Genomic DNA, 23,920 nt, shown 5'->3' on the forward strand with positions numbered 1-23,920 from the left:
ACAGACATCCTTGTACATACCTTTGTGTGGACATACACAAACACTTCCATAGGACGATAAATTCCCAGAAGGGCCAGCGGTTGGGACTGAGAACGTAAGAGGTTTAAATTTTTAACAGATACTGCCAAATTATCTTTTTTAATGGCTATGTCTATTTACATTCCCACCAACAGTACACGAGTGCCCCAAATTCTAAGCATTCTGCCTTTGATTATTCTTAACAAGGAGTACCTATTTTACAAGAACAACAAACACTTAAAAAAAAAAGGAGTAGAAACCTTTAGGTTTAGGACCTAGTGAAAAAAAGTCTTAAGTTTAACCTATTTTAAAATACTTAGAAGGCCAAAGAAAGCACCTGACTTACTGCTATGCACACATCCCCACCCACGAAGACTGCTGGTCCTCGACATTTTGATCAGAAACTATCAAGCCACCATGACTTCTGGCTGCCAAGGTCCATGCTACAATCAAGCAAGAGACGTATAGTTCCTGTGTTGCCATGAATCGTGTTTCTCTGCCATATCAAGACTTCCACTGTAAAATTATTTGGGCTTTGGTTCCTTGCTTCTAGGAAATGCCAAATGTTGTAAACAGGGCTAGCATTTCAAAGCACAGACAACCGGGGGTGTTATGCTAGTTTTAGGAAGGCAGGCATTTTTTTAAGTCAGCAAGGCCATTGTAGACAAGATAGTCTAATAAGCCTCCCATTTAAAAGTTGGGGACACTCAGGTCTTAAGATATAAAGATTAAGAGCCTGAGTTCTGGAATTAAATAGATCAACATTTGAGCTGAATCTGCTATTTATGAGTTAAGCCACTTTTGGGCAAATGACTTAATTTTTCTCAATACCAGCTCACCATTAAAATAGGAAAATAATAGTCTCTGCCTCATAAGACTCTATGGGAATTAAGTAAGATAATGCACGAGAGAAAAGCTCAGAACCTTTTCCCTCTGCAAAATCACTCAGGAAGTTCTATGCAGAGCTGGGCACAGACATTCCAATCCACTGGTATGCTAAAAGAAAAACGTACAAATTCAAAGACCAGAAATTCTAAATGGAACACTTGCCAACTCTGCTGATACAACTGACAGGTAGCCATGGTTGTCCTTAATTAGTACTTCTGTCATTGTCCCACTCTCCTTTCCTGGGAACAAGGAAGAATAAACTCCTTTGCTCCCACTGTGGTTGGGTAAAGTCATGTGACCAGTTCTGACCAGTGACTTGTGAGCAGAAGTGAGGTGAAGCTGAAACATTTAATTGCTGGAATGAGATCCTCCAGAAGTTTCTTTCCCTTCGCACCTAGCGTCGTTCAAGAGAGTGGCTGCTCCATCAGTGGGTCCCTGAGTGAGGACAGTGCAGAGCAAAGCTGCCAGAACAAATATCATAAATGAGTGGGAAAAAAAATCTTTGCTCTTTTAAGCCACTGAAATTGTAAGCTGGCCTCATCTGACTGATATACTATGGCCAGCTGGAAGAGAAGAATCTAGCTAAAGAAATGACAGCAATAATTAAGGCTGGGGTGAAAAATAAAATCTATTCTATAAAAAGGATCTTTCTTTATGTAGACTAAAGAATGAAAACTTACGAAATTCTCCACACTACAAGACCTAAGGAAGCCACAAGGGTCTGTGTGGGTCTGTTACCTACAAACTCACAGAGCTTCCTGTTTTGGTGACGGGACTGGCCGGCATTTACTCCTGCCGCACACACTGCCGGATCATAAAGGAGACATAGCTTTCTCAAGTTTCTCAGCAGAGTGATATATATACACAAGAAGATGTGTAACCAAGCACAGAGATCTAACTGAAATGCGCATAAAATCAGAGGGAGACAGAAACAGGCTAATGGAGAGAACACAGGAAAGGGTCTAAGCATATCTCTCTCACTAACCCCTCAAGCCGCTCCCTCAAGAAGATCAGATTACCTTTAAATGACACAAAAGCAGCAATTTCCCGACCAATGGTGGTGAGCAAGTTCTCAGGAGGAGGCAAAAAATAAGGGCTGCTTAAAAAATGAGTTTTTCAGAAAGCTAAATTTATTAAAGTTAGAAGACTGGACTTCATTTTAAAAAGGCAGAACGAAGACTTTACCCCTTTCTCCACTAGAGAACGACACAAAAGCAAGCAGGAGAATGAGAAACAGAAACATCACGTCTTTGACAAAACTAGAGACATCTGTGACCCCAAACCCCAATATGTGAGTAAGAACCACCAAATGCTGTAAAGGTCAAACAAGGGTGTGGGAAAGCGATGAGAGAGAACGCCTGTTGTTACAGATGTCAGACAAAGCATGCAAGTCCACTTCTCAAAAGTAAATGCTTCATTCTAAGGGGGCAATACCAGCAATCCATTGTTTCTAACAGTGGGAACTGGCTCAGGGACTGGTGACTGAGGCTTCCTCAGACCCAGTAAGGCATGAAGAATCATATATACAAGTCAAACCTACAGGAAGCAGTCTGTCAAGGAGGTAGGGTGACAGGGAATGCCTGGGGCATTACAACTGCCATTTCCAGATGTCTGAGGGCAAGAAAGGCTAGTAGAATATTCAAGAAAAACCCCTCCTAGGCTAGCCCCTTCCCAAAAGAATTTTCTACAGACTGCTAGAATGGAAGGAATCACCTCATTCAAAGATGAATGACAATTTTATGAAAGGATCTAGCACATACTGAACTGTACATTTAAAAAATGATTGATGGTAAACTTTATGTTATGTATATTTTATCACAATTTAAAAAAAAAGGAACCAGCACAAAACTATCAGCAAAAACACAAAACAAACAAAAAGAAAAAACCTCAAAAAACCCCACAAGAAAAACCAATTGCAAAGAACATTCATCCAAAAATGCTTCCATTAGGGACTTCCCTGGCAGCGCAGTGGTTAAGAATCCGCCCACCAATGCAGGGGACATGGGTTCGAGCCCTGGTCCGGGAAGATCCCACATGCCTTGGAGCAACTAAGCCCATGCACCACAACTACTGAGTCTATACCCTAGAGCCCGCGAGCCACAACTACTGAGCCTGCAAGCCACAACTACTGAAGCCTGCGTGCCTAGAGCCCGTGCTCTGCAACAAGAGAAGCCACTGCAATGAGAAGCCTGTGCCCCGCAATGAAGAGTAGCCCCTGCTTGCTGCAACTAGAAAAAGCCCGTGTGCAGTAAGGAAGACCCAACACAGCCAAAAAATTAAAAACCAAAAAAAAACCCCCAAAATGCTGCCATTAGTAAATGAAAATATATTCCCATGAAATAAAAAACAAATGAACCACACAATCTCTTCTATGAAACAACGTGTAAAGCAGAGATACACTAAGAAAAGACAAGAGACAACAAAAGTAGATAAAACACTTAAGGGCAGAGCTAGGGAAGTAGAAGAGAAAAATAAATCTTTTTCCATTACAGAGACCAAAAACACATGGAAAAGAAACGACATTGGGCTTCCCTGGTGGCGCAGTGGTTGAGAGTCCGCCTGCCGATGCAGGGGACACGGGTTCGTGCCCCGTTCCGGGAAGATCCCACATGCTGCGGAGCGGCTAGGCCCGTGAGCCATGGCCGCTGAGCCTGCGCGTCCAGAGCCTGTGCTCCGCAGCGGGAGAGGCCACAGCAGGGAGAGGCCCGCGTACCACACACACACACAAAATTGGTGAGTTTTATTATATGTATATTACATTTCAATAAACCCAACTGAATCATTTGAAAAACTATTACAAGCAATAAAATATTCAAGTAAGGAGTCTGGATACAAAATTAATATGCAGAAATCAAGTCTCCATCTATATAAACACACACCTATTAGTCCATTTCATCATGCAACCAAAAAAAAAAAAAAAGCCACCAAGAGCTACATGAAGAAAAGTTTAAAACACTACTGAGAGACAAAAAAGAAAATGTAACATCATAAAGATATCAACAGTTAATGTATGATTTAAGGGTTACAAAAGGCTTATTTTAAAAATTAAACAGATTCTGAAGTTCATACAGAAAATTAAACAAGAAAAGCCAAGATAATTCCAAAGTGGCTACCTATAAAACTCAGTCATTAAAACAGTGTAGTGCTGGCACATGGATGGATGGGTAGCTAGTTAGCTAGATCAAAGAGATGAGAGGGTTCAGAAAGACGCTCCAATACATACTGGAATTCAGTAGTATATACTGTAATATATACAAGTAACCATAAAACACTAGAAAAAAGCTATGGTAGACTTTCAAAAATAATCTTGGAGTGGGGTAACCCTTTCTAAGTGAGTATATCAAAAGCCCAGAAGCCAAAAGAAACAATAAAAAATTCAACTGTAAAAACAAATGAATAAATGAATTCTATAAAAAACAAAGATTATAAATAAACAATTAGATATCTGCAACTTATACACAAAGGGAGTTTGCTAGTTTAGGGGAACTGGGATAGAAGGCTAAGAGGGAGACCTACTTTTTCACTGCATACCGTCCCGCATTTTACACCAAACACATGATAAAAAAAAATTAATAGAAGGCTAGCTTATATTTTGAAATCATCTTTCCTACTACGTCGAGGTTGATGAAGTATTCTCACTTTTATGAAATAACAGTCATAAAAGATATTTTAAAAAAATTTAATATCCTTGCTTGGCAGAACAAAAAGCTGGCAACCCTCTGTCACCCCCAGAATGCTGAGGGCAACAGTACTAGTCCACCAAATCAAAAAGTCTGGGAGCTGCTGTAGTTCTGATCGTGATTAAATTGACAACCTCTTAATAGGCAAGATATGCAAGATGTAAGACCAAAGTTGTGATCACCCTGCTCCCTACCTGGGAAGGCACAGCTACCAATCCACCTCTAATCTTTTTTTTTTTTGTGGTATGCGGGCCTCTCACTGTTGTGGCCTCTCCCGTTGCGGAGCACAGGCTCCGGACCCGCAGGCTCAGCGGCCATGGCTCACGGGCCCAGCCGCTCCGCGGCATGTGGGATCCTCCCGGACAGGGGCACGAACCCGCGTCCCCTGCACCGGCAGGCGGACTCTCAACCACTGCGCCACCAGGGAAGCCCTAATCTTTTTTTTTTTAAACGCTCATTCATTCATTCATCCACCTATTTATTTATTTATTTATTTATGGCTGCATTGGATCTTCGTTGCTCCACCTGGGCTTTCTCTAGTTGTGGGGAGAAGGGGCTACTCTTCGTTATGGTGCGCAGGCTTCTCATTGCAGTGGCTTCTCTTGAAAGAAGAGCACGGGCTCTAGGCGCGTAGGTTTCAGTAGCTGCAGCACACGGGCTCAGTAGTTGTGGCTCACGGACTTAGTTGCTCCGTGGCATGTAGGATCTTCCCGGACCAGGGCTTGAACCCGTGTCCCCTGCATTGGCAGGTGGATTCTTAACCACTGTGCTACCAGGGAAGTCCCCACCTCTAATCTTTATGGCATTATTAAATGGTCTACCTCACAAGGCTGCTGTAAAGATTAGATGAGATACAGCACCTAGCACATACCTATTCAAGAGTAACTGAAGGCCTTACTTCTACCTTTCAAATTATAAGACCAACACACCTCAAGACAAGAATAGCTGCAAAGTTTCATAATCTGAAAATACTTCTATGTGTCTCTTCTTTGATCTTCAATATCACACGCCATGTAGCATAGGTAAGGCAGATATTACCTCCATCCTGCACTGAAGAAATTAAGGATAAGAGAAATGAGGTGACTCCAGCTCCCCTGCTGGGTTCTCATAGTCTTGAACACAGGCATATCCCTCCCCCATTCTCATTTCCTAACTCCTAACGGCAGGGGGCCATGTTCTAGTCGCTGTCTTCTGGATTACTGAACATGCTCTATCAACATCCCCATGGCCTGAATGAGTGAGCAGCAGATCCAGAGCTCAGAGTCAGCTGTTCTGATGCCTGCCGTCTATCACCTTGCCACCACACCAAAACGGTTACGAGGCCCAGCCTCACAAATTTGAAGTAACTGAGAAAGCCTATTTGGATGAATAAAACATCTAAGCTAGTTTAAATCAGGCTTTTGGGGGGAAAAAAAAGATGAAGGATGGTACCATCTGAATAGCAGTGTTAGAAGGTCTGTTTTAATAACAGCTAGAAGTCACTGGTGATTAGTATGTTGAGAGCTATAAAGAAGTACTTCTCAAATGCTCAGAAATAGTTGGTTAAAACTAAGAGAATATCTGGATATATCAAAATACTGTTTTTATCAGCACTCCCATTTAACAGATGAGGAAACTAAGGCTTAGATGGGGTAAGTAACCTGCCCCAGATCACAGAGCTTAATGAGGTGGCAGGACTAAGCCTGGCATCCAAGCAGACTGACTCCAGGGGGTTGTTCTTTTCTTTTTTTTGGGGGGGGGGGGGGCCTGCGTTGAGTCTTCGTTGCTACACACGGACTTTCTCTAGTTGTGGCGAGCGGGGGCTACTCTTCATTGTGGTGAGCGGGCTTCTCATTGAGGTAGCTTCTCTTGTTGCAGAGCACGGGCTCTAGGTTCGTGGGCTTCAGTAGTTGCGGCACACGAGCTCAGCAGTTGTGGCGCACGGGCTTAGCTGCTCCGCGGCATGTGGGATATCCCCGGACCAGGGCTCCAACCCGTGTCCCCCTGCATTGTCAGGCAGATTCTTAACCACTGTGCCACCAGGGAAGCCCTTGCTTATATTATTTAAATGCTATGTAAGTCCTTTCCTTCAAGGATAGAGCTTCCTTACCCCAAACACAGGAAATATGAAATAGTGATGTCCAGATTAGAAAGATATTGTCGGCCTTACGTAACTGCTGCCAAGAAGGCTGTTGAAAGGCTAGCTGTGTGTGGGCAAGGGACAACTCCTCCCCGAGAGGATGAAACGAAATAATGCTTATAAAGAGCTTAGGACCCGACCTCCTTAATGCTAATTATCCTCATCACTATTGTTGTTAAGACAGCCATTACCGCATTCCTTCCCTCTGATGATGGGCACCTCGGCCCATTTTAATGTTTTCCACACTAGGCTAACTTACTGTTAATACCTGCACTTACTGTGCTGCCCCACAATCCTTCCCCCAGTAGCTGTTATCACACGGATGGGGGCAGTTTAGAACCAAGGGGCTTCTTAGAATCAATAACTGTTATATTTAATTCAATTCAGATTGGGTATTTTCACCTTGTTTTTCTTCATTTGGTTTTAGTGATATTAAAACAATAACAACAACAACTACTACATAACCTACATTTTTCAAGGCTCAGAGGAATTTTGAATTTACCCCGATTTGGGGTCCTTCACTCCCTTCACGGGTTATAAAGGCATACATGCTCTTCACAGAAAGCCCGGCCAGGAAGTGGAATACCTCATTACGGATTAAGTTTCCACAAAAACACTCTCTTGCTGCCACAGCCCAAATGCTGGCTCCTGACAACCACAAAAGAAGAAAGAGTTTTCTGTTGTGGCTTTTGAAACACAAAAAATAGATCACAAAACAGAAACACTGATTGTAGTTGCAGTTATCAGGAGCTACATGCTAGAAAGGTCTTGTTTCAACCAAATTGCAGCTTCCCCGAAAAGATAAATTGTGTGAGTTTGTTTTTAAACTGTTGGGAGGCCACCAAATTTAAATAGACAAAGGATTCCAGCCAAGGGTGAAAGAACGCAAACTGGGGTGAAATCACAAGGCCTTGTACCATCTCTGTTTGAAAAAGGGGGATTCAATTGTCTGATACCCAAGTCATCTTACATTTCAAACAAATAAACCACCTGAGAGCCAGGTACAACACAAAAGAGTGAGCTTATCTTTTTAGACCAGGATTCTCAAGTGATATTCTTCCACGTCTTCTTCCACCAGCTTCAGTCCTTCTGACTTTCTGTTGCCTCAATTCCCATTCCTACTGACCCAATTGTTCTGTCCTGGTCATGTGAACACAAAGATACCTGACTGAGGTCTCTGGAGAGCTAGGCCCCATGGGGATGCATAAATGAAGGAAGGATCAGCCCATACCTTAAGGATCTCAGGAGTTTTGATGCCTGCATCAATCACCTTGCCATCTGTATTCTTCTGCTTGGGCTACCATGACAAAATACCATAGACTGGGTAGTCCGAGATCAAGGTGCTGGCCAATTCGGTTTCTGGTGAGAGCTCTCTCATGTCTCCTCTTATAAGGACACTAACCCTATTAGGCAGGGCCCACCCTTATGACTTCATTTAACCCTAATACAAGGGAAAACCTGCTGTGACAAAGGCATGTTTAGAGAGGGAAGGTTTAGAAAGAGTGGGGGTTTGTCAGGTGGGAGGGGAAACAACATATGAGTCAGAAAGAACAGTGATGAGCAGAGACATGAGGCATGAAACGGAAAAGTGTGAAGAAAGATGAGTAACCCAGCTGCTGACCATTTCTTGCATTCTTCCAGTTTTGGCTCTAATCCAGGCTGCCCTCCTATGCTGAGTTATACACCTCTACCCTTTCAGGTTTAAACTAAGGATCTAGGTGAACCCATGCCAGCATAATGCAAGACTGGGTACATATGCAGAGAAAGGAAGGGCAGAACGGAGGAAGATTTGCAGAAAGGCAGCTAGATCAAGTGCATTTCAGTCTTCAAGGGTCAGAACTGTTCTCCACACAGTGGTCAGAGTTATTTTATTAAACAAAGGCCAATTACTGTCCCTTCACTCAAAAGCTCCCAATGGCTTCTGACCTCAGAGTAAAAGCCAAGGTCCTTACCAGGAATGTTCCAGTCTCAGGAATTTTACACTCACTGTTCTGTCTGGAAGTCTTCCCTGGGTAATCGCATGGCTCCCTCCCTCATTTACTTCAGGTTCACATCAAAAGGCACTCTCCCCCAGCCCTCCATCTCTAAAATTTTAACATTCACCCCAGACATTTCACATACCACTCTCCTGCTTCATTTTTTTCCTCTCAAGCACTAATCATTAAGATTCTTAAAAAAAAAAAAAAAAAAAAAAAAGATTCTTTATATTTTGTTTGTCATTGTCTCCCCAACAAGACTGCAATGCACGGTTCATGAGGGCAAGGATTTTTATCTCTTTTTTCCAATATTGTATCATCAGCATCTTGAACAGTGCACGGCACACAGTATAGAAGGTGCTCGATTAATCTATGTACTGAATGAATGAGAAAAGGACAGGATCCTCACAGTTCGACGCACTCCAGTCCTCTGGCACTCTGGAATCAGGCAGAGAAATAAATGTACAGAGTTATCTAAAGAGTGAGGTTATATGGAGGTGAAGATGGCTCTGTAGAAAAAAAGATTCCCAAGTATTTATCACAGGCCAAGTAGGCATGGAGAAGATCTAAAACATGTAACAAACATCCCTGACTGTAAGGGGTGAACATCTAAACAGGGAATCAAAATCAACTCATGAAATAATCAGAGGACAAGCAAGAAGTTAATACTGAAGATTTCACCACAAAATGACAAGGTCTCCCCTTTCCTGAGTGTTTAGTATGCGCCAGGCCAAGTATCTTACACGCGATCTCCTTCAACCCTCACAGCCCTAACAAGGTGGGTATTATCGTTAGCTGCATTTTGCAGAGGAAGCACAGGGCTCAGAGGTGTGAAGCGGTGAAACTAAGAAGAGGAGCAGCGGAGTTGGGATTGTGAACGGGGTATGACTCGTTCCAAAGTCTATGCTTGACCCGCCTGGCTATCAAGCTCTTTGAAACTCAGAAAGGGGAGGGAGTCAGTGGGCTACCCTTCCTGGAGGGAGAAGCCTGGGCTGGACTTTGAAGGTGAGGGGCCTCTGCACAGGGGGAGGGGAACCAAGCCTAGCGGACAGCAGGGCTTGGCAAATGAGGCTCCAGCAAGCTGAGAGGCCCAACTAGAGTGGAAGATGCACTTCAGTGTCAGTGCTAAAAGCAGCAGCAACAAATGCTAATTGATCATTTACAACCTGCCAGGTACTGTTATAAGGTTTTTAACATATTGAATCACCTCAATGATTCAAAGTACTATCATTATCCTCATCTTACAGTCAAGGAAACTGAGTCACAGAGAGGTTAAACATTTGTTCATAAGCAGCAGAACAGAGATTCGAATCCAGGCAGTTTAGCTCCAGGTTTATCCTGCACAGATTAGTCAGCAGCAAGAAAAAAGGGGAAAAAAGGCCATCAAAACATATGCATCATGTATGTGCATATGTACACAGTCCCCACAGGCACATGGCAAGAGTTCTCACTTGGCTTCTCCGTGGACCGTCCCCCAGTTACTAATAACAGTTGCACTCTGTCCTCTCCCCATCTCTACCCCCTGCCTTAATCTGCCCTGATGTGCTTGTTGCCAGGCTGTCTCCCAAAAGGCCTCTGATCTAATGGCAAGCGCTTCTCCCCAAAGATGCTACCCTCAATTAGTGGTGAAATTTAAATCTGCCACGCAGAAAGCACTCTGCTCATTTACCCGGGCAAACGAGCTCAATCAGGAAGAAGGTCACAGCTCTTAAGTATTCTGTCAAAGAGCATTTTTACAGAGGGCTTCCATTTGCGCAGAGGAGCCGTGGGCCACCTCTGACCTGCGAACAAAGCAGACAAGCTGATCTCCAGCCACGGCTGCAGGGCTCCACACTCACACTCAGACACACTGGGGGAAGAGCTTCGCTTCCAGACTCTGCCTCACCCTTCCTCCCCTCACAAACTGCCCACAGGGTTGAACATTTCATTTTAAAGTCTTACTGGTAGGTGTCAATAAAAACACCTATTTATCTGTGCTACAAATGGCCAAAACTGAATCAGGGAGCAATGCCCCATGACAGCTCATCAAGTAAAAACCACAGGGTTACCAAGAGCTGTGCTAACCACAGTCTCAACTCGGAACCACGAGGAGAGCCCCAGCAAAGAAAAGGGCTACACCACAAGGTATTGGAAGAATTCAAGATCCTTCCAGCCAGGCACACTTGGCAAACGGGAATGATCTAGCTGCTAAAATAATGTATGACACAGCTCTGTGCACCCACATACACCCTCGCCAGAACGACCCCTTACCCCTTAAAAGACAGGAAACACAAAGCCATAAATAGGTAGCAGAGATCCTCCTACTGCTTTAGCTCTCAGCCTCATAGACTTATTGCCCCTTCAGGAACTGATATGTGCTTCAAGACATCTTTTAAACCAACATGTTCAACATGTTAAAATTAATTATTAAAAACTGCCTCACTCCTGGGTATATACCTGAAGTAGATGAGTGCACATACACGCACCAATATTCATGTACAAGAATGTTCAGAGCAGCACTATTCATAACAGCCCCCAAACTGGAAAGTGCCCAAATACCCACGAAGAGTAGGATGAATAAATAAATTGTGGACTAGCCACATGATGGAACAGTATACAGCAACGAGAACGAATGAATCACGCAACCACGAGGGAGCTTACAGATGCATGTCACAGACATAATGCTGAGTGAAAGAAGCTAGACCACAACTATGCATTTGGTATATGAGTCCATTATTAAAGTGCAAAGGCAGGCAAAACTATTCTGTAACTGGCAGAAGCCAGGGTAGTTAAGTTTTGCAGGCAGCTGGTCATCTTCTGTTCTTGGTCTGGGTACTGGTTATACAGGTGTATTCAGTTAGCGGCTATTCATTGAGCTGTACTTATGATGAGTGCACTTTTCTTAATGGATACTATACTTCAGTGAGAAGTTTTTAAAAACTGCTTACAGGGAATTCCCTGGCGGTCCAGTGGTTAGGACTCCGTGCTTTCGCTGCTGAGGGCGCGGGTTCAATCCCTGGTTGCGGAACTAAGATCCTGCAGGCCGTGTGACCAAAAATAAATAAATTAAAAAATAAATAAAACGCTTGATTCTGTTGCCTCCTCACCTGGTTAAAACAAACAAACAAACAAACAAAAAACCCTGCCTACAGACATTGTCTAATGTCATCCACTACTGTTCTGGGTAAGTGTCCTATTTGGGTTTCCACAACCGCAGTAAATCAGTAACATGAGCCACCAAAATAATGGCCAACATGGGCTGAGTGATTACTATGTATGAGGCATTATGCTAAGAACATTACAAACAGGAGTTCATTTAATTCTAAAAAATTCCCTTTGAAAGAGCTATTATTTTTATTCCCAATTTGAAGGAACAGGAAAATGAGGCTTAGACAGTTTAAGGCCAGCTACTGCGTGGGAAAGTCAGGACACTAGAGGTGACTCAGAAGCTCATACACTAAACACCTGGTTACCTGAATGGGAAAGGGGTTCAGGTTATAAACACAGAAGTTGCACTAGGCCCCCAAACTTTTTTTCTATTTCATGACACTGACCTTTTTATTGAGTCCAGGCCAGTTGTCTTGTAAGATGTATCACATTCTGGATTTGTCTGATTATCTACTCATGATAAGATTCAGATTAAATATTTTTGGCAACAAGGCACATAATGTCAGGCTGAACAGCTGGGGGTGCCAGTCCTGTTCACCTTTTGTTAAGGTAGTAACCCCCGTATCTCCCCATTATAAAGGTACATTTCTCCTTTGTAATTAGTAATTAATGTGCTGGGTGGTATTCTGAGACCATGCAAATATCAAGTTCCCTCAACACCTTTCCTCAGTGATTTTAAAAAAATCAACCATTGAGGCATAATTTATATACAATAAACTGTATCCATTAAAAGCATACGGTTCGGTAATTTTGAAGTATGTGTACATGAGTAAAATTATCACCACAATCAAGATATGGAATATTTCTATCACCCCCAAAAGTTTTCCCATGCCCCTCTGCAAGCAATTTTTCTTGCCACTCCCAGCTCCTAGGCAACCATAACCACTGACCTGCCTCCTGTCACTATAGATTAGTTTGCATTTTCCAGAGCCATGTATAAATGGAATCGTAATTTGTAGTCTTCTGTGTCTGGCTTCTATCACTCTCAGCATATAATGATCCTGAGACCTGACAATGTTGCTGTGTGTAGCAGTAATCCATTCCTTTTGGCCCCTGAGTAGTATTCCAGGGGATGGATGGGCCAGTTTGTTTACTCACCTGAACAGCAGCGGTGAGGGTTCTAACTGCTCCATATCGTCATTTGGTCCTGTCAGTCGTTTTATTCTCCAGTGATTTTTAAAATCCAGTAATGTTCCTTGCCTGAATTAATTATTCATTTGTGTGATTATGTCTATTTCCTCCACCCCTGGTCATCATGAGGGCAACTTTAGTTCAACACAATGCCTAGCATTAATTGATATATTAATAAATTAATCCAATAAATATCTGCTGGGGGCTTCCCTGGTGGCGCAGTGGTTGAGAGTCCGCCTGCCGATGCAGGGGACACGGGTTCGTGCCCCGGTCCGGGAAGATCCCACATGCCGCGGAGCGGCTGGGCCCATGAGCCATGGCCGCTGAGCCTGCGCATCCGGAGCCTGTGCTCCGCAACGGGAGAGGCCACAACAGTGAGAGGCCCGCGTACCACATAAAAAAAAAAAAAAAAAAAAAAAATCTGCTGGATGAATAGAATCTGCCATCTATCCATCCCCCCGAACAAAAGATGGTAAGCTAAATATTTTTCAACCTACTAACGACTTATCAGGACATTTCTTTCTTTCTACAACCACCTGGTGCTGTATCTGGATTTTCCCTCCATCAGAGGTGAGAGGTCAAGCTTGACCGGATTCTGCTGCCCATCAAGGAGCCCCTGGAAGGCAGACAGAAGTCCCTCTCAGGACCTCCCTGGCAGTCCAGTGGTTAAGACTTCGCCTTCCAATGCAGGAGGTGTGGGTTTGATCCCTGGTTGGGGAGCTAAGATCCCACATGCCTCGCGGCCAAAAAAACCAAAACATAAAACAGAAGCAATACTGTAACAATTCAATAAAGACTTTAAAAATGGTCCACATCAAAAAAAATCTTAAAAAAAAAAGAAAAAGCCCCGCTTGCAATACAAAGCCTGCTAAGTGCAGGCACTGAAACCCCAATGCAGGGTAGTGTGGTTCGATTCCAGGCCCTCCAGCAAAAGGGCTTTTGAAAATAAATGTGAATTTCAGGGGCAATGTTGTGCCCAGGTAAGCACTGCCTCGAAAGGCAGGGTCCTGGTTCTGTTACCAGACTGTGGGGTAGGATTCCTCCCAGAGAGCAGGGGAAGAGAATATAAATGCTGCCACCTTCTCCCCACCTTCTCCCTCCTGCACTTTATTGACACTGAGGTCCTCCCTGCAGTGATAAAAGACCGTGATGTACCCTGACTGCCTCCCAAGGGTCACCCTCCCACATCTGGCTTCTTACAGCAACAAAACAATCTCTTGTGAAATGAGATCACACATGCCAAGTGCCCAGTACAATGCTTGGATCATAGCAAGCACTCAATAAATGTGTCAGGAATAGAAAATGGGGAATGTTAACGTGATGGCAGACCATCTTTGGCATTAGTATTTTAAACAGCTGCAGGCCTCCTTGACTACAGGGAGCTTTTCACTCTACAGGGACCAACAGAAAGTAAGATGCACTAACAAAACCATGGCCTACCGATTATTTATATGGCATGGTCTGAATACATTGTAATTTAAGATGCAAAAGAGGGGCCTTCTGTCCAAATGAAACTACTTCTCCCTGGGAACAATTCCTATTCTCAGCCCTCTGTGGCACTTGCTAGAGGTGCTGGGGATTGGTCACCTCTCAGTAAGCAAAGCAATTAAGAAAAGGATGGCTGGATGTGAAATGATTTTTGCCACTGTCACCCTGCCCCCTCTCACTGCCAAAAGAAAAAGGTTAAAAATCACAGAAAGAGGGAGCAAGGAGGTTTGGTCTCACACATTATTCAAAGAAATCATTCCTAGAGAATGCTATTCTTAGTTAAATGGCTGACATGCGAGGCTGCCGGCCTGGGGAATACATGCAGCAGAGCCCAGATGAGCAGGGCACTAGGCATTCAGCCTCCAGGATACTAGACCTCCCGGGATGGGGAGGAGTGACACTTGGAAGAAGCTCCTTCAGGGAGTTTCTATGCTGTACGACGTGGATACTTCCCCCCAACTTCGAGAAGGAAGCCTTGACTCAAGATTGGCCCAGAGACTCGGGGTATAAAACCTTAGTTTTGTGACCACAGTGAGGTGTAAAGATAGCGTACTTATCCTGAGAAATTATTCTCGGGAGGATTGTGAGTAGGCTCTAAAAGTAAGTCCTCACCCCAACTCCAGTGAGATAAACTGTCCAGAATTGAATATTCCTACTTCCTGCCACACATGAGAGACCTCAGATTAGCTTGGCCAATGCTCTCCTTCACCGAGGAGTCACACTGCTATCAAAGGGGAGCAGTGACTCTATTGCCCTGACCGATTTTCCACATGGATGAAAACTTGAAGAAAACTTGAAGAAAAAGCTTTCTAACCAGAAATACAACGTCAAATCTGACCCCCAGTCAGTCCTCCCATCCCGCTGCCATGGTGACCCCAGAGCAGCTGCAGTAGTTACATGCCCTTTTCCAGCCTTCCCATGTAACCAGAGCTGAGAAAGTGAAAATCTAATATCCTATTAGCACAGAAAGCACAGAGGCTGTCACTGGGCCTGGGCTAAAAGCATCTGCAAATCAATCTGAAAGCTGTTCTACCTACTGGCCATTTCTGAACACATTCCAATTTTAGAAAATATGGAAACAGGATAAATGAACCGGTCAGAAAGCTCAGGAAAAAAAACAGGTGCAGGGACTTCCCTGGTGGCACAGTGGTTCAGAATCCATCTGCCAACGCAGGGGACATGGGGTTCGAGCCCTGGTCCGGGAAGATCCCACATGCAGCAGAGCAACTAAGCCTGTGCGCCACAACTACTGAGCCTGAGCTCTAGCCTATGCTCCGCAACAAGAGAAGCCACTGCAATGAGAAGCCCGTGCACCACAATGAAGAGTAGTCCCCGCTCTCTGCAACTAGAGAAAGCCTGCGCGCAGCAACGAAGACGCAACACAGCCAAAAATAAATAATTTTTTTAAAAATTAAAAAAACAAACAAAAAACAGGTGCAAACTAGAACCAATCTCCACCCACAATCTTATGAGCTAACCTAAGAATATGGGGGAGGAGCTCCAACAGAGTCCTGGTAACAGCAGGAGCAGCACATTTTGAGGCAAGAAGGCAGCAATCCTTTCTTTGTGGTTCGTGTTTAGGAGGAGCCAGCAATTTACTCACAGAACATGGGACAGGAACCTGCCACCCCTGGAAGGCAGAATGGCTGCAAACAAAGCTTCTCCTCCCATACTCCCAGAGACCCCCTTTGAGCCCAACTCTTGCCACCCTCTTCTCAGGTCAAAGGTTAAAATGCAGTTGGCTTGGAGATGAAATTTTAAAAGATGATGCACAAGATACAGTGTTAAATTAAAACAAACAAAAAACAAGCTGTGGAACGGTAGTACATGATCTCATGCTTTTAAACATTTTGGGGGACAGTATTAGCAGAAAACACAATCCAACTATTAATGCAGATTACTTCTGGAGACGGGATTATAGGGACTTTCACTTTGTTATATACCTATGTAACATCTACCTATGTATATAATGATTAAATTTTTTACAGTGAACAAGTATATTACTCTTATAATAAGATCTTTTTATTATTATTATTTTTGGCTGCACTGCACGGCACATGGGATCTTAATTCCCTGACCAGGGACTGAACCGGTGTCCCCTGCATTGGAAGCAGAGTCTTAACCACTGGACTACCAGGGAAGTCCCAGAAAAAATATTTTTAAGGTGATGGGATGGTTTAAGTCGTCCCAATTCATAACGGTCACACCATTTCCTCTCTATTGCAAGGTTTTGGTTCGGTTTCTACTGTGACACTGGCTGTGAAGCGGCAGCTGGGTAGCAACACAGGCCCTGAGGCATGAAAGGCCTAACCATGGCTGGCAGGACTATGAACTCCCAAGCACTGCCCTTGAAAGTGATGATGTAATACTTTATTTGCCAGGATAAGCACAGTGCCCAGGTGCATGAGATGGACACAAGAACAGGGACACGATGACTTCTGACTTTGAACTGCATGGGGCAGTCCTGACAAACAAGTTTTATTTGGAATATCATTTCTAATTGGTTAGAAGTGACTGCCTGGACCACCACATGGAAACTGGGTCATGTGGCAATTCTACCATGAGTAAGAGAGGGAGAGATGGGATGGGTGGTCAGGTGGCAGCACAGGCTTTCCCTAAGAAAAGCACAAGTTCAGTAGAAAGCAGCCAGAGCTGGGGAAACACCTGACCGACGAATTCATTCAGAGAGTCCCAATGCCCAATTCACAGATGTGCTGTGTCCAGGGAGGGAGGTGTCTGCAGCCCCAGCCCTCGGCTCAGACAGGAGCCACATGAGGAGGTGGCTGTGGGTGGTGTCAGAAGGGGGCTGAGGACACTGGAGAGGTACAGACAGCACACCACACAAGGGTACAGTCTATACGACAACTGTCTAGACTCTTCAAGAAAGGTCATCACTAAAAAAAAAAAAAAGGCAGAGAGAACTGTTCTCGACTGAAAGGGACTAAGGAGGCAATAGCTAAATGCACTGTGAATACTGATTGGATCCTAGAACAAAAGACTCAGCTATAAGAGACAGTTTTAAGTCAACTGAGTAAACTTAAACATAGATCTATATGAAATGCTCTTGAATTAATGCTAATATTCTTAAAAGTGATAATGTTATTGTAGTTATAGAGGAGAAAGTCCTGAAGCTTAGGGATATATGCTGAGACTTTTAGAAGTAAAGTGACATGGTGTCCGCAGCTCACTTTCAAATGGTTTAACAACAATACAGTGGGCTTCCCTGGTGGTGCGGTGGTTGGGAATCTGCCTGCCAATGCAGGGGACATGGGTTCGAGACCTGGTCTGGGAAGACCCCACATGCCGCGGAGCAACTAAGCCCGTGAGCCACAACTACTGAGCCTGCGCTCTAGAGCCCGTGAGCCACAACTACTGAGCCTGCGCGTCTGGAGCCTGTGCTCCGTAACGGGAGAGGACGCGACAGTGAGAGGCCTGCGCACCGCGATGAAGAGTGGCCCCCGATCGCCGCTCAAATGGAGAAAGCCCTCGCACAGAAACGAAGACCCAACAGAGCCAAAAATAAATAAATAAATTTATTAAAAAACAATACAAATTGTGGGGAGAAAGAGCAAATGTGGCAAAATGTGAACCACCGGTGAATACTGGGTGATTACTGTAGTACTCTTTCAATGGATTTTACCACTTTCAAATTTAAAAGTTAGGGAGAAAAGAAAAAGGTCATAACTCGGTAAAGTCTGACCGGCAATAGGAAGGAAGACCGAATGTACCACGGGTGAAGCTAACCGCGACGACCAGCACGCACTGAGCACTTCCGTGTGCCAGGCACCACACTCGGCGCCCGACGTGCAAGTCCCCCTGAACCCTGGCAGCCCAAGCAGGCAGGTCCTGTCATCACCCTCAGTTTACAGATGAGCAAATGGCAGAACAAAGATTCTAAATGCGGTCTAATTGCAGACCTGAAGCTCTATATCACTCTTCCCAAATGCCTCTCCTAGTGAATCTGTTTTATTTTAAGTACATCAGGAGAAAATGCTACAGGGGCCTAAGAACGGGGAATGGTTAAATAATCTGTGATACAGCCATTTAATGGAACATTGTACAGCAATTAAAAGTCATATTTTCACAGAGTATTTAATGACAGGGGAACATGCTCACAAAATAATGTCTGGTTTAAAAAGTAATGGTTCTCAAAAAATGGTCCTCTAACATAACTCTTAGTTACTGAGTTCCTTTTTCTGCAGGAAAACGGGAGTAGGTAAGCTGGTGAACTCAGGGCTCTTTAGCCTCATCTGAGTTACACTAAATTTTTTTTGAGAACTATAATACCACATATTCTGAATTACGTAAAACTAAAAACCTATACACATGCAGAGAAATAAAACTATAAGGAAATACATCAAAATACCAACAGTGGTTTTCATTAAGTGGAAGATAATGAATCTTTAAATTCTTTTTCAGTTTTTGCCTTTTGTTGAATTTCTACAATGAACATGCTTTAATTTTATGAAGAGGAAAACAAATTCTTTTAGGAAACTGAGTACACAAAAGACACCTGCCCCCACATACACATTAAGCTCACAGATACCACATCTAATTATTTTCCTGAAATTCTATAAAAGTACAAACTAATGCCAATGAGGGGAAGCATATGACCAGAATTTAAAGGGAAAGAAGAAGAAAACAATGCAATTAAGGTATTCCAGGTTGAAAACCAATCATTCCATCAACAACTAATGTGTATTGTGTGCCAGGTTCTCCGAGACAAGGGGAACAGAGAATCCTGTTCTCAAGATTGAAATGTGCTGGGAAGAACTACCAGGAAGGTTACATTCAAAGTGCTGCTGGGGGTGGAAGAGTCCTGAAGAATGAGGACAAGTTCCAGAGGCAAGGAGGAACATGGGACACATTTCAAACCACACGAAGGGTATATGCAAAGCAGAGAAACACAAAGAAATCCCGCTCTGGCCATATCCTTCTAATACATGGTGTGTATTCTTGTAAAACAATTTTAAAATTAATGCCTGTGGTAGTATAAAACAGAAAGAATGGGGAGGGAGGGTCGGAGGGAGGGAGAGAAGGCAGGCAGACAACCACAGCATAACAGTACTGCAGTAGTGCGCGTAATAGGGAGGAGTTGAGACTGCGTCGGCATCTGGTAGGCAGTGAGGAAGCAAGAAGAGGTTTATAGTGGAGGAAATGCCACGTAATCAGGATGGACTGAGAAGGAGGGTGACAGTGGGGCAGTGGAAATGAAGTGGAGGAGACAGAGCCAAGAGATGACAAAGGACAGCGACACACTTGGGAACGGATTAGATGAGTCAGAGAGGACCCTGAAGTTCCAAGCTTTTGGGTGTCAGGGTGAGCAGGGGTGCAATCTAACAGAGCTTTAAGAGAAGCAGCAGCTCAGGAGTGGCTGGTGGTAAACTGGGGGCAGGGTTGAAGAGGTCTTCGCACCTGAAAGGATTCATAGGTAGAAGAACACCTGTAGAAGCACAGGTAGAAGAGAGGCAGTGGACATAATAAAAAGCTAATCACAGGGCTTCCCTGGTGGCGCAGTGATTGGGAGTCCACCTGCCGATGCGGGGGACACGGGTTCGTGCCCCGGTCCGGGAAGACCCCACATGCCGCGGAGCGGCTGGGCCCGTGAGCCATGGCCGCTGAGCCTGCACGTCCGGAGCCTGTGCTCCACAACGGGAGAGGCTACAACAGTGAAAGGCCCGCGTACCGCAAAAAAAAAAAAAAAAAAAAAAAAAAAAAAAAGCTAATCACAGTCTAAGAGTCAGAGAGGCAAGGAGGGTATGGTAGATCAAGCCCACAGATGTGCTCAGCGAGAGGGCATGTGGGTAAAATTCAGGCATTTGGTGCTACCACAGGTGAGCCAGTCAAAGAGCCCACTGAAAAGGGAAGCTCACCCTGACAGGAGAACCCTAACTAATAAATGAAGAAGGAATTAGGGTGATCATTGTCTCAGGGAAGAATCATCAATGGATGCTAAAACTAGTGGGTGAAAATATTAGGAGAAAACAGATACTTAGTCTGAAAGCATTTCCCTACAAAATACTTATTCATACAATGGGGGAAGAGTAGCTTTACAGTGGAGAAGCTTGGCAGACACCACTACCTTAATCAAGGGATCAAAGAGAAAATCTCCAGTGATGGGACAAACTGACAACACAAGCCAATTGGCATGATGCACTGAGAAGGACACAGCCTCGCTTCCCTGCTGTTACTGCCACAAGTGCAAACATGAACCTAATCATGAAGAAACATAAAAAAAAAAATCCAAGTTGAGGAACCTCCTACAAAATAACTGATCTGTATTTTTTAAAATTATCAAGACCATGAAAAACTGAAACTGTTCTAATTAAAGGAGACTAAAGAGGACTCGATAATTAAATGTACCATTTAATGTGGTCTGAGATTAGCTCCTGGACCAAAAAAAATTTTGTCTTTTGCTATTAAAGGATGTTAATGTGACCAATGATGAAATGAAAACGTCTACAGATTAGACAGGTTAGTATTGGGTCAATGTTAATGTCTTAATTTTGATAACTGCATGGTGTTTATATAAAGGGAATGTTTTTAGTAAATACCCACTGAAGTATTTAGAAGTAAAGGTGCATCATATCTGCAACTTCCAAACATTTCAGGAAAAAAGATACACGCACGCACACACACACACACACACACACACACACACACACACGATACAGGGAATGTGGTAAAATGTTAACATTTAAGGAACCTGGGAATTGTAACTTTCAATTTCTTACAACTTAAAATTTTGGTAACTTTCCTATAAATCTGAAATCACTTCAAATTAAAGTTAGGGACCCCCCAAATGATACAAACTATCTCTCTGAAGTGGAGAGAGAGGCTTGAGTCACTCAAACTTTCTTCCTGAAGATTTCCTCCTTGCCCAAGGCGGAGGTGCCAGGAAGAAACTGATATAAAACCAATGTCAAGAAGATGGACACTGACAAAAGGCTTTGGGTACAGATGGTCTAAACAAACTACAGATCTGCTATGATTATGCCAAGTGCTTGCTGTGATTCAGTCCTGGTGTGCTACTGAGAAAACCCTGGAGATAACTCCAGAGTCTTTAGAGAGCTTCAATTTGAGACCCATTTCCCCTGATTTGGCACATCCTGAGTAAATATGAACACCACCAGTCAGCCTAACATGACGCTGCTGAAATTAGCAGCAGAGCTTGGTAGGCTGTCCACACCACACAATACTTAATATCATTGCAGGTAATACCGGAATTAGAAAGAACACATAGGGAGGTTATAATCCCTACCTTGGTTTCAAACTAGTAGCAGCCTATATCCTTGAGCTCACCTCTTAATGCTCAAGGGTCCACATAACCATGTGCCCACTATACCACCTCCTCAAAGCTCATCAGCTTTGAAAGTATCCAGGAGAAAATCAAGGGAAACAATGACATGGAACTGGAAGCTCCGGGGGTTACAAAAGAAATGCCAAGGATGGGAATTCCCTGGCAGTCCAGTGGTTAGGACTCTGAGTTTCCACTGCCGGGGCCTGGGTTCAATCCCCGGTCAGGGAACTAAGATCCCACGAGCCATGTGGCATGGCCAAAAAGGGAAAAAAAAAAAAAAAAAAGAAAAAAGAAAAGAAAAGAAAAAAATGTCAAGGATACAGGTTATGGGAGCTCTAAATGAAAAAAATAAATGTTTTTCACAAGGTAAAATTTTAACATTTCAAGAGCAATACAGAAAAACTGTAAGACAGTCAGCCTTTGTGATAACACCAAGTTGCCAATGGACTTGAAAATGCAGCTGTGCGGACTAGATGATGTCTAAGCATCTTAGCTGGTTTTTTATTGCAGGAAAAAATTTCTATCAATATATGAATTTCAGGCACCTGATCAATGGCCATCTATACATTCCTTTTATTAAACCAAAATGTGTTAGTTTGGGTCCAGTACATTGGACATTTGGGTCCAGTACAGCACTGAAGTCACTGATAAATAAAACCCTTTCCCTGCTGGGAGACCTGTAGGGGACAAACAGACTACACGCTATGACAGGGAGCTGCGGGACCACAGAAAAAGGTATTCCACCAGCCCACAACTGCAGTCCTTACAACAGGACTGCTACCACACACTGAAAGGCCTAACATATCCCGCACGACAGCCTCAAAACTACATGAAGATGGAGGATCCACAAGTCTGACAGCTGTCGGGATTACTCAGCTCCTTCCCAGAAAGCATCTCACGGAAACAAGAAATAATTCCAGAATCTCCAGATGGCCCAGCCCTCTAGAGAGCGTCCTGTAAACAGTGAAAGCTGTAATCGGCTCTGAGGCAACACTTACCTGTGGCTTCAATGTACTCAATACATCGTTCAATAAATACAGGAATCGGTTTCTCTGGAGTCACCACGGTTGTTAAGGGCACCCCAAAATAGTTACTCTCCCAGGTCGCCTTTGTGATGGATGGCCGGGGTTTGGGCTTTGGTTTCTGTCCAGGAAAGAGAAAAGAAAGCACAAAAACAAAGTGATTCTCAACATACAACTACAACTTCAGCAAGGCTTCCAGAGGGGAACTCTCAGTGGTGTGGAAACTGTTAGAAAGATTCCAAGCAGGATAAAGAGACCCACTTACTCATCTCATTCATCCAAGTATCACACAAGATGCCGGCAAGTTGCCACATAGTCACACCTTGGGTGTGAAACTGCATTATCAGAACAAAGGTGTTTATAAGAGGCAGGCCATGTTTATTTAATAACAATGAGATGACTGTCCAACATCCTTTATCAGGGGTACAATGGAGTAAACAGGAAACTTTCCAAACATTCCATACAGATAACAGATACTATACACTCAAGGATGGCTAAAATCTTTTCAAAAGATTAAAAAAGTGGAATTGAGGGCTTCCCTGGTGGCGCAGTGGTTGAGAGTCCGCCTGCCGATGCCGGGGGCGCGGGTTTGTGCCCCGGTCTGGGAGGATCCCACATGCCACGGAGCGACTGGGCCCGTGAGCCATGGCCGCTGAGCCTGCGCGTCCGGAGCCTGTGCTCCGCAACGGGAGAGGCCACAACAGTGAGAGGCCCGCGTACCACAAAAAAAAAAAAAAAAAAAAGTGGAATTGAAAACTAATAATTTCCTCCTTCGAGAAAAGAGAGCATGCATTCTGCTGAAAGCCCAAGAGAAGAATTCCCTTTGATACATCAGCCTGGGGTTAATTCCCAATGGCTTCTGCATTAGGAAAGGGTAAAACCAACTAATCAGACATGACAAATAGGATAATTCTTTGTCCTTTCCTTCCTAGCAGTCACCTTCCTCATGTAGCAGGAGGAGCAGCAGCAGCAGCAACTACTTGAGAGCTGCTACGTACCAAGCCGTTCCCAGCTACTATTTCTATTAAACCGTATGGCATTCCATTTTACCAAGGAAAAATGTCTCACATGACACAGCTAACAAGTGACAGTGCTGGGATTCAAACCCAGGAGGGTCTGTCTCCAAAGCCCATGCTCATAAACATTACTGA

General features: G+C 44.0%; 1 protein-coding gene across 1 annotated transcript in view; it reads right to left on the minus strand.

The window, feature by feature from the left end:
• ARHGAP35 (Rho GTPase activating protein 35) overlaps positions 1-23,920 on the minus strand; it is a 120,157-nt gene that overhangs the window by 37,234 nt on the left and 59,003 nt on the right. Inside the window, exon 3 of the mRNA XM_032612289.1 lies at positions 22,746-22,890. Within this exon, the coding sequence (XP_032468180.1) occupies positions 22,746-22,890 (145 nt within the window). The remainder of the gene's footprint in view (positions 1-22,745; positions 22,891-23,920) is intronic.

This window comes from Phocoena sinus, chromosome 19 (assembly GCF_008692025.1).
Source record: "Phocoena sinus isolate mPhoSin1 chromosome 19, mPhoSin1.pri, whole genome shotgun sequence".
NCBI classification, from domain to species: domain Eukaryota; kingdom Metazoa; phylum Chordata; class Mammalia; order Artiodactyla; family Phocoenidae; genus Phocoena; species Phocoena sinus.